The 12,476-nt window shown below is 33.4% G+C and overlaps 2 protein-coding genes across 5 annotated transcripts in view; one reads left to right on the top strand and one right to left on the bottom strand.

The window, feature by feature from the left end:
- Positions 1 to 12,476, top strand: part of LOC133182031 (presenilin-1-like) — a 97,617-nt gene that overhangs the window by 52,332 nt on the left and 32,809 nt on the right. The gene's annotated exons all lie outside the window — the stretch shown is intronic.
- LOC133182023 (ral GTPase-activating protein subunit alpha-1-like) overlaps positions 1 to 12,476 on the bottom strand; it is a 61,886-nt gene that overhangs the window by 25,724 nt on the left and 23,686 nt on the right. For all 4 annotated transcript variants that reach the window (XM_061316720.1, XM_061316722.1, XM_061316723.1 and 1 more), the window contains 3 exons: positions 2,196 to 2,312; positions 1,537 to 1,698; positions 912 to 1,096 (listed from right to left, as the gene is read on the bottom strand). In XM_061316720.1, the coding sequence (XP_061172704.1) occupies positions 912 to 1,096; positions 1,537 to 1,698; positions 2,196 to 2,312 (464 nt within the window). The remainder of the gene's footprint in view (positions 1 to 911; positions 1,097 to 1,536; positions 1,699 to 2,195; positions 2,313 to 12,476) is intronic.

Below are 12,476 nucleotides of genomic sequence, written 5' to 3'. Positions count from 1 at the left end.
AGAGCTCTTATGTACATTTAAGTCCTGTATGACAAAAAGATGCAACACAACTGCCTTAAAACCACTCTGCCCATAATAGAAACCCTTCAGTTATTTTTCATCTTTCTCAAAATGTGCCCGCACTTTACACATATATATACACTATGTTTGATTTCAGGGTAACAAAACTTCACATGTCACATTCTTTTTTTTAATCTCTCGTCTTTTATCAGGAAATTTTTTGGCCTATTATACCCAAGAAAAATTAATGTCTTCATCAAAAGTTTACAATGGTTGCTTTTTAACCTATTTACTGCAGTGAATGATATTGCAAAATTTTGATAATATTAAGGTACATGTAAATGTGTATGCATACTTATTCTGTAGAACACGAAGTGTGTTCAAAGAATATGCAGCTAAAATGGTTTTTATCCAATAAGATCTTAAATATTTCCATTAAATTTTAAGGAAATGTATGAACATTATGGAATAAGATGGATATTCTGTATGAAATTATCACTCCAGCACAACAGACAGACATAACAACACCTAAGACAAAGTGATCCCAATCTATCTGCCACCCAAGTGACAGAAAAAAGTATATACATGGAAACGGTACAACTGTAATGCTATATGATAAATATCTGAACACAGGATAACGCCACATATATGAAGATAATTTGTAGTAGTTACACTATAAACACATACCCTGTGGTTACCATTTTTACAACCTATGCCTAGTTTTCTGCCTATTGAAAAAGTCTCCTCCAAATGGGCATCCGGTTCTGGCTATTCACACAAAACATTTGCATTACACATAAAGAATAAAATCTTTCTTTTCTGCATCATAAAAATAAAATGCAGGGTCATTCACCCTCAGTGTTTTCATATAAACATTAATTTTATACATTCAACAGAGAGGACTAGGTTACCTTATGAAGTGTGTCTAAAATTTTACTGAGTTCTTCAAACACCATGACATGGTTCTCAGAGTCTGTAATCTGGTTCACATCTCCCAGAATTCCTAGCATTCTCCTCCACAGAACTACAGAATTATCTGGTAGCCAGCCCTGCACTGTCCCTCCAGCTAACACACTTCTCATGTCATCTGTACATTCTATGAAAGTGGACAAGCTCTTTGTCATATATTACTCTTTTTTAACAAATGAAAATTTTTTTTTACGACACTAGTTTTTAACACACTGCACTTTGCTCATGATATAAAAATGATTTAGAAAAGATAAATGTGATATTTGCTGTATGTTCAAAATTCAAACATCTAATTTTCTTCCTTAATGTTCCTAACACAAATTAGTATTGTTGTTTATGACAGACATCATGCAAACAAATATCACTTGTCTAACGTAATCCTATATACTGCATACTTTGGACTTTGATTTTAGTTTGTATAATATCATTGATACACCTGGAAGTTTTCCTCATCTTTCAATTTTGCTAATTTAAACTCTTCACTCTACTAATTAAAAGTACAAGAGTAGTGAACAACCTCTGAAAAGCAGTTCATCATTCCTAAAATTAAAAAAATTATTCCCTCACCTTTGGATTCTATAGAACCATCTGTGGTGGTAGCTGCCATCTCAATGTGTAGACTGTCCCTATCTGGGGTGGGGCAGTCCTTCTGTTGTTGGTGTACAGTCAGCTCACTTATGGGGGAGGGACTGTCTGAGTGGATGGAGGCTGGGGAGGGAGATCTAGAATCTGTTGGATAAATCAGTTATCATCAGACAAACTGGCATCAAATAAAGACCATCATAAATACACAAAGAGTGATAATTAGCCAGATTTTATCCGTTGAAATAGTCATTTAAATAACCATTTCCTATCAATGTTTAACTTGAAACAAAATGACTTATTTGAAAATATTCTCCTTTCTCAAACAAAATTTGTTAACAAAAATCCCCCCTCCCTAAAAAAAATCTGTAAAATGAAATTTTCTTCAAAGTTTTTCCACAGAAATCATGAATGCCCAAAAACACTAAATAAATATCATTTAACTGTAGTGTTCCCCTTTCATTCTGAATATCTGCAGCTAGTTTTTATATTTAATCAACTAACTGTAATAAAAATTCTCAGATTTTACAAAGAGCTCAAAAAGTGCCATACTCAAAAGAAATTTATTTCATACACATTGCTTGAAAAAATGGGCATCAAATAAATAGACTTGATTTCACTAGAAACAATAGAAGCTGTCCTACATCTAAAGGAGACATCTTGTTCTGAGCGCTCTAGACTGATACTGTCAATGTCTGCCTCATTCTGGAGATTCTGCATACTCAACTTCGCCACCTCCAGGTCCTCAGGGGCAGGGGAATCTAAAAATAGAACATTTATGAATATTTATAAAACATATATTTTCTAAAAGTATATAGCCATAAAAGTTGAACAATTTGTTCATAAAATACAAAACTATAAAATGATAAGCCCTACATCGCAAAGACTGAAGCCTTCGAAACACTTTTCTTTTCCACATTTCTTTTCTCTTAAAAAAAGGATGTTACTTGAATGACCACTGAAACTCTTATTAAACACCTAACAGTGCAAGCTTTGAATGTTTTAAATACAGTGTTATACAAAAGTATCACCTTCAATTTAAAGTCAATAACTACACCAAGCAGCACACAGTGAGCTAACGGTCCTGTAATATTACACTTTATTACCTACATTGTATATTCCTTTTTTCTTATTTAATTTACTATTGTCCTTAAATTCCCTTTAGAGGTTGTGGTTTATTTAAAACTTTTTTTTTCAAATTGGTTTCTATCTATCTGTATACTTCATACATTTTTCTCAGGCTAGGAAGTAAATGTTTAAAACAAATGCTTATGAAAAGAACATAAAAATAAGAGATAATATATATGTATACCTGTTGTGCAAAGTTTAAAATTTTAAACAATGTGTATTTACACTGAAATTTACATAGCTCAAAACAAATGTATTTTTGATGAAACATCCGATAATCAAGGTACATTTACTGAAAAGAAGAGAAACAAACTCACAATATGCATTAATTTACAACTGAACATGTAGCCTTCAGACATACTAATTTAACCTTTGATAAAGATTAAGAATAAAATCAAAATATTTCACCAATTTTGCCTTGATCTTGAATTTCTGACCTCTATATCAATGGCCTTCTTAAACTAGACACTAAGTATCCCTATAGCAAGCATGAGACTGCCACATCTAAAAAAAATAGCGTCCTCAACATCTTCAAATTCTACAACTGATATTAAATGATTGATTGTATGTTGTTTTAAATCCCATTCGAGAATTTTTCACACATATAGAGATGTCACTGTATGCCGATTAAGGGCTTCATATTTAAACCTATAATCGGCACTCAGGGCCATTGAGCAGTGTGGGTTCTTTATCCTGCCAATGCCTACTGTGAAACAGGACTTCCGATTTTAAGGTCTCATTCAAAAGACCTGTGACTTTCACTTCTCATCCAGGCATTCAGCAAAGGAACACTTACTAATTATGTTTATGTCTTAGGTTTGATGCCGCAAATGAGAATCAAACCCAGGCCTCCCGATCAGGAAGCAAATGTCCTACCACAAGGCTACCATGACCAGTATACTGAAATGAGAATTTCTGATCCAAATACAACATTTTCTTCCAAACAGAATGGTCAAACTTTTTTTTTTTCAAATTGTGTTCACATCATTTCCTTAGTCTGCGATTTGATGTTTATGACCCTTTGATCAATAACCTTCATCTTCTGACCACTGTACATCTCTATAGCATGGTAATTTATTATTATATACTGTCTCAACAACACTGACAAAACCAATGTCAAAATTCTAAATAATTCTGTTCTAAAAATCTGATCTTTTGACATATAAATGAATACTCGGTAGATGTTTCTCTGACCATCAATGGAGGAAGGTATAAGTCTGAAAGGGCCAACAATGGTATTATTTCAGTCGTGTCTACAACAACGACGTGCTTCATTACAATAAAAACTGATCAAGATTAAAAACTCCTGATTCACAAATCTGCACTTTACAACTTACATATCTATAGGATCACAGTGATTCAGAATTTCTTTTTATTTGTTCACCTAATAGATAAAAGAATTCCTGCCTATAGATACCGGTACTTGGTCATGAAGTTTCTACTACTGTGGAATCATTAGATTTCGTGGTGGCTCAATATTCATGGAATTCATGGGTATACCCTGCATCCACAAATTCACATCCTCAACAAATTAATAACTGGGGTTTTAAGAGTCATCTTTCCTTTTGTAGAAATGAGTGAAGGCACGAAAAGGTCCCCTCAAACCTGTGAAATTTAGGCAATCCACAAAATTTGGCCCCCATGAATTTTAAGAAATGATACCATCTATGGAGGCAGACTCAAGGTTTCAGAATCCAGCTTCTTTTTCAAACTTCCAATTACAATTAAACTGTTCTATAAATTAAGAATTAAATTAACTAAATTAAGAATTAAATTAATCCAGTTTCAAAACTCCATATATAAAACTATACCAATTCAGAGTTTATATTATGTCTTTGTAAACAAACAAAACATTTATAACAAAATTCATGAACACAGAGACATGCATAGAAGCAAGCTACTGTATCAATGTGTGTCCCTATGTAAGTACACAAGTGAGGACATTATAAATTTCTTATTTTAAAAAAAGAATAAATCTGACATAGGTATACTATATTAATTTGGATATCCTTGATTAAACATAATTAAGCCAATCAAAACAAATTTTAATCTGTTTCAGTGCATATTAAATATTTACATTCACTCCCCCCCCCCCCCCCCCCAATTTTTAAGATATATTTTAAAACTCTCTCTCTCTTTTGTCCCATCTCAATAAGAGAATTAGACTTAATACTAATTTTTTTTAATTCATACTAATATTTTGACAATATGGTAAAAAGAGTGTTCATTTATCTGTTGTTGTTTTTTTTTACCTACATCTTAAAAAAGACCAGCAACACAGAATCTGTCCCTTAAGACATGTCATTTGGCTCGTACTGTAGTGTTTCCTCTATTACTTAGTGTTCAGTGTAAGATTACATCCTGTGACTTGTCATTAACTTCCCAACACACACATACACACAGAAAAAAAATATCCCAACACTATCTCATTCACAACTAAGGACAAAAATATAAAATCTTCTTTGGAAATGTCACTCTTAATTATTGAATACATGTTTAACTGAAACCAAATTTACACACAATATTATGCATCATTTCCTTCCTTTAAGTAACTGACCAACAGTCATGGTTAGATATAAATTGGTTATAAATTAGTATCTATATATCATGTTTATTACCATCATATCCTATATAATTACGTAAGAAACTGAAATAAGTATTCATAACTACTCTGTATTACTCTTCATGTGGTGATGGACATATGCCTTCAAGTATCTACATACAGTGAGTTTTGTGAGTAAATGCAGAGAGCAAAATAAAATCAATTCAAAATACAATTAATCCCTGAAATCTAATAAAGTTAAGGTCAGACGACACATTCCTCACATACAAGTATATGTTTTGTATACACTAGTACATGTATTACATGTATATCAAAAATTATTCATAATTGTCATTCCCTTGTGATTTCTAAATTGTTTTCAGTATGTTTTAAAAAATAAGTACACCAAAAATTGTGACAGTGACAATTCAAAAGATTATCCATAATTATTATATAAGAAATATCACCCTCTGGTATCTTGCCAAAATGCCTGGTAAGGTACCTGAATTTTTGGTGAGGAAACTTGTTTAAATAGCTATACTTCAATGACAAATTCTTGGGAAAAATTATATATTTTCGAGGAACACGTCGCCTGACCGATTTCTTATATATGCAGCATCTCCAAAGTTCATAACTTGAAAAGAATGAATAAAAAAAAATTGTCATTTTAGTAAACATTTATAAAATTATCTGTGCAGCATAAAAATATGATTTTACAACCAGAAGTCTCTGACAAGACTATAGCTCTATTGGTTTGTTCTTAATACATAACATTTTTAAGAAGAGAAAAAAAGCACTTGGACTTCAAACTATGGCAATGGCAATAAATAAAATAATGATCCTTGGTTTAGTCTATCTTTGTGGCAAGTTTGATCTGAAATTAAACCAGAACTGTGGCAAAGCATTTTGAATGAATTTCACACAAATTTCTATTTTTAGTAATCATGGCAAAACCTTTCATCAAAATCAAAAATTAAAAAAGGAAACTTGTATAGTGTATCTACTTTCAAAAAGGTTACTTCTGTAGGAAGAGTAGTCTTTTTGAAAGAATTAACGAGGTTCGCTCCTGAGCTTTTGAGCAGATTTTTGTCTTATCCTATATTTCAAAAATTCTGCATAATATTTTAGTTCTTACAATAAATTTGGATTCTACCATACCAATTAAACTATATCCAGTTTAAACTCCATGATTAAATTCCATACCAAAAGCATTAAGTGAGGAACTATATTTTGTGGCAGATGGATTTTTAGAAGAAAATGATCATTTTTTTTTTCTCTTTCGAAGTATTTAAAATATGTTAAGTTTGGATTCCTATTTTTACATACAGCCTGCACACAGAGTTATTCTGTGCCGCGAACAATTTCATGCTGGTCCTAAATTATATCTAAATTATATATTAAATACACTATCATGAATTCTATCATCATATTTGATAAATATAGGAAATATATTGTGAAAATCCAGAAAAAATAGCCCTAACTTTTGCTTAAAATTAGCACTATTTTAGTATTATCTAAAAATTAACATCACAGACCCCCACTTTTTATTTTCTTTTCTGATACTTTTTTAAGATACTTTTAACCATTCCTCTTAAATTCAGTAAAATGTCATTACTTTCAAATTATTTTATTGCTTGTTATAATTTTTAATTCCAGAAAAATTATATTTTTGAGTGCAAAAAGGTCAAATAATTAAACATGCAAAGTAATTAAAAATTTTTGTTGTCACAAATTTTAATGTATCTATTCAAGATGAAATAAGACTGTGTTTGTTCCCATAATTTATTTGAATAAAATATTGGAAGAAAAACTTTGAAAATTGAATCATGTGTAAGATGTATTTAAAGTGCAAAAAGGTCAAACTAAATGCTCTGTAGCACCAAAAGAAGCGCATTACCCCCCATTTTTGGTTTTGATTTTTAATTAAGCTATGTGTGTAGATTCCAAAAATACACTTGATAAAAAATTCTCATTACTTTTGATGACAGGATCCAACCTCCTTAAACAGAAAATTTTATTTTTAGTAGCAATGGCAAAACCGTTCATTGAAATCACAAACCATATATAGAATCATGTACCTTAGCATAAACCTACTTGTTATACATGTACCCAGTTATATTGAAGTCAAGATGAAAACTGTAGAAGGAGTAGCATTTTGGGAGAATTTCACATAGATTCCTTTTTTCATTTTTCAGTCACCATGGCACAAAAGTTTGTCAAAATCACAAACTGATATAAGAATTATATATCTTAGTGTAGCCTATTTGCATATAAAGTTTTGTTGAGATCAGAGCAAAACTGTAAGAGAAGTAGCATTTTGCAAGAATTTCATAGAAATTCCATTTTTAATAACCATGGAAACACTGTTTATTGATATCAAAAACAGATAAAAAGGCTAAAAAAAAATGTATCTTAAGGTAGTCTACTTGTGTACCAAGTTATATTGAAACTGGACCACAACTGTTGGAGGAGTAGCATATTGAAAAAAATGCATACAGACAAACAAACAGATGGATGGAAGACAGACACCTTAGTATTGCATAAGTTCCAGCAGAGCTAAAAATATAAACAAAGAATTGGCTTAAAGTATTGAACTTCAAATTTAATCTATAGCTACAATGCCTACAGATTTAACTTCACTGACCCCTAGTTGTCAAAGCTAAAGAAACCAAATTTTGTTACCTGTAATATTTAAATCACATTTAAATGATGACTGTAACTTAGTGAAAACCCAAAACACTGACCACTACATTGTATATGTGCAGATTTTAGTACACTGAAGACCAACATGTGTACCTCATAGTTATACAGGATATACCAATTCATAGCAATTCTCCCTACAATAATAGTGCACAACTACGACATGTATTCTACCACCTGCTAAGCATGAAGTAGAAATTTAAAATTCAAGTAGAAAGGTTATTACAAATATACACTGAAATACAATGAATTAGTAGCTTAATAAGGCCCTATAATAGCCAAAGATTCTATCATTCACAATCATAATCAATGATATCTATATTTGAAGCTTACAAACTTGGTTGTTTGAGAATGTACCAGTACATGTATGTTTAAATTAAGCCAAGTTTTGGTGTGTAAATTTCTTCTTCCACACAGATTTGTTTTTAATCATAGCGCAAATATAATTGTTATTTCTAAATAAAGATTCTACATGCTGCAAAGCTATTTCAAATGTTAAACTTTAACATTTACACACATTAAACATTTCTAAGTAGAATGTGAAACTCCTATTACACCAGTAATTGATTTTATTTTAAAAATGCATGACAATACCCCTCATTCTGTGTGTTTGTATAAAATGTGCAGATGTCTAATATTAATAATTATAGATATTTTTAAAAGTGTGAAATTGCAAGAATTTGCAGTGAGAATTTTTTAACGAGAGGCCCATGGGCCATGACGCTCACCTGAGTAATTTTGGCCCTGCTGTTCTTCACCAGACTTTCCCCATGTAATACCTATTATGGCCCCATCCTACCCCAAGGGTTCATGGTTCTAACAATTAGTAATCTACACTACCCCTGGAAACTTCCACGTAAGTTTCAGCTTCCCTGGCCTACTGGTTCTTGAGAAGAAAATTTTTAAAGATTTTTTCTATATATTTCAATTTAAAACTTTGATTCCCTATTGTGCCCCCCCCCCCCACTCCTGGGGGTCATGATTTTAACAATTTAGAATCTACACTACCCCAGGATGCTTCCACGTAAGTTTCAGCTTTTCTGGCCCACTGGTTCTTGAGAAGAAGATTTTTTCTATATATTTCAATGGTAAACTTGGATTCCCTATTGTGGCCCCACACTACCCTTGGGGTCATGATTTTAACAATTTAGATTCTATACTACTCCAGAATGCGTCCACCTAAGTTTCAGCTTTTCTGGCCCACTGGTTCTCGAAGAGCAGATTTTTTAATGACCCCACCCTATTTTTGCCTTTTCTTGATTATCTCCCCTTGTAAAGGGGCTTGGCCCTTCATTTTAACAATTTAACTTCCCCTTTACCCAAGGATGCTTTGTACCAACTTTGGTTAAAATTGGCCCAGTGGTTCTTGAGAAGAAGTAAAACAAGAGGCCCATGGGCCACATCGCTCACCTGAACAGATTGGCTAGGGAAAAAAAAAGCAAAAATCAGTTAAGTATTGAAAAGTTAAGGGGGGGGGGTTGAATTTTAAACTACCTGATGATGCTTTCATATCAATATAACAAATGGCATTGCTGTTCTTGAGCAGAAGATTTTTTCCCATATATTCAATTGTAAAAATTTGATCCCCCATTGTGGCCCCACCCTACCCCCGGGGTCCCTCATTTGAACAAATTTCATTCCACACTACCCAAGGATGCCTCCATATCAATTTTACTAATCATGGCTTTTCTGTTCTTGAGGAAAAATTTTTTTCCTGTATATTTCTATGTAAAACTTTGATCCCCCATTGTGGCCCCACCCTACCCCCGGGGGTCATGATTTGAACAAATTTGAATCTACACTACCAGAGGATGCTTCCATATAAATATGACATCATGGCTTTGCTGTTCTTAAGTAGAAGATTTTTAAAGATATTTTCCTATATATTTCTATGTAAAACTTTGATCCCCCATTGTGGCCCCACCCTATCCCCAGGGATCATGATTTAAACAAACTTGAATCTACACTATCTGAGGATGCTTCCATATAAATATGACTAATTATGGCTTTGCTGTTCTTAAGAAGAAGATTTTTAAAAAGATATTTTCCTATGTATTTCTATGTAAAACTTTGATCCCCCATTGTGGCCCCACCCTACCCCCGGGGGTCATGATTTGAACAAATTTGAATCTACACTACCAGAGGATGCTTCCATATAAATATGACATCATGGCTTTGCTGTTCTTAAGTAGAAGATTTTTAAAGATATTTTCCTATATATTTCTATGTAAAACTTTGATCCCCCATTGTGGCCCCACCCTATCCCCAGGGATCATGATTTAAATAAACTTGAATCTACACTATCTGAGGATGCTTCCATATAAATATGACCAATCATGGCTTTGCTGTTCTTAAGAAGAAGATTTTTAAAAAGATATTTTCCTATGTATTTCTATGTAAAACTTTGATCCCCCATTGTGGCCCCACCCTACCCCCGGGGGTCATGATTTGAACAAACTTGAATCTACACTACCTGAGGATGCTTCCATATAATTATGACCAATCATGGCTTTGCTGTTCTTAAGAAGAAGATTTTTAAAAATATTTTCCTATATATTTCTATTTAAAACTTTGATCCCCCATTGTGGCCCCACCCTACCCCCGGGGGTCATGATTTGAACAAACTTGAATCTACACTACCTGAGGATGCTTCCATATAAATATGACCGATCATGGTTTTGTTGTTCTTCAGAAGAAGATTTTTTAAAATATTTTCCTATATATTTCTATGTAAAACTTTGATCCCCCATTGTGGCCCCACCCTACCCCCAGGGGTCATGATTTGAACAAATTTCATTCTACACTACCCAAGGATGCCTCCATATCAAATATACTAATGCAGGCTTTTCTGTTCCTGAGAAAAAGATTTTTTCCTGTATATTTCTATGTAAAAGTTTGATCCCCCATTGTGGCCCCACCCTATCCCCAGGGGTCATGATTTGAACAAACTTGAATCTACACTATCTGAGGATGCTTCCATATAAATATGACCAATCATGGCTTTGCTGTTCTTAAGAAGAAGATTTTTAAAAATATTTTCCTATATATTTCTATGTAAAACTTTGATCCCCCATTGTGGCCCCACCCAACCCCCGGGGGTCATGATTTGAACAAACTTGAATCTACACTACCTGAGGATGCTTCCATATAAATATGATCGATCATGGTTTTGTTGTTCTTCAGAAGAAGATTTTTTAAAATATTTTCCTATATATTTCTATGTAAAACTTTGAACCCCCATTGTGGCCCCACCCTACCCCCAGGGGTCATGATTTGAACAAATTTCATTCTACACTACCCAAGGATGCCTCCATATCAAATTTACTAATGCAGGCTTTTCTGTTCCTGAGAAAAAGATTTTTTCCTGTATATTTCTATGTAAAAGTTTGATCCCCCATTGTGGCCCCACCCTATTCCCAGGGGTCATGATTTGAACAAACTTGAATCTACACTACCAGAGGATGCTTCCATATAAATATGACCAAACATGGCTTTGCTGTTCTTCAGAAGAAGATTTTTTAAGATATTTTCCTATATATTTCTATGTAAAACTTTGATCCCCCATTGTGGCCCCACCCTACCCCCGGGGGTCATGATTTGAACAAACTTGAATCTACACTACCTGAGGATGCTTCCATATAATTATGACCAATCATGGCTTTGCTGTTCTTAAGAAGAAGATTTTTAAAGATATTTTCCTATATATTTCTATGTAAAACTTTGATCCCCCATTGTGGCCCCACCCTACCCCCGGGGGGTCATGATTTGTACAAACTTGAATCTACACTATCTGAGGATGTTTCCACATAAGTTTCATCTTTCCTGGCCCAGTGGTTCTTGAGAAGAAGATTTTTAAATGATGCCATTATTTTTTCACTAATTCCTAATTATCTCCCCTTGAAAGAGGGCGTGGCCCTTCATTTGAATAAACTTGAATCCCCTTCACCCAAGGATACTTTGTGGCAAGTTTGGTTGAATTCAATGGCCCAGTGGTTCTTGAGAAGAAGTTGAAAATGTGAAAAGTTTACAGACGGACAGACGGACGATGGACAAAAAGTGATCAGAAAAGCTCACTTGAGCCTTCGGCTCAGGTGAGCTAAAAAGTGAAAAATTTACAGATGGATGGACGAACAGCTAGACAGACAGAAGGACGGACAACGGGTGATCAGAAAAGCTCACTTGAGCTTTCAGCTCAGGTGAGCTAAAAAGAGCTAGGTTTACTTTATGCTTAAAATGGCCCTGTAGAAATGCTAATTCATTGACTAACATTCTATGTTCCATTTCAAACATCAAGATAAAGTAGAGACTTAGTGCTTCATTTCCTATTAAAAATTTTTCTCCAGAAAGTCGGGTATTGGAAAACAGGCTTTATGACATTGCAATGTTCTTGAATTTTATGGAAAACAGGTATATTTGAGTACTTTCAGAGAAAAAACATAAGTAATCATAGATTACGAAGCTCACCTCGACGAATGTTATCAATAAGTAAGGCAAATTTCACATCATATTTTTTTCTAGTTAGGGAACATCCCAAGATCAATATCCTTGCAAGTTT

Source organism: Saccostrea echinata, unplaced genomic scaffold, assembly GCF_033153115.1.
Source record: "Saccostrea echinata isolate AGI-Se365-2 ecotype Australia unplaced genomic scaffold, CSIRO_AGI_Sech_v1 ptg000009l, whole genome shotgun sequence".
In the NCBI taxonomy this organism is placed as follows: Eukaryota; Metazoa; Mollusca; class Bivalvia; order Ostreida; family Ostreidae; genus Saccostrea; species Saccostrea echinata.
This window is presented reverse-complemented; position numbering and strand designations above follow the sequence as displayed.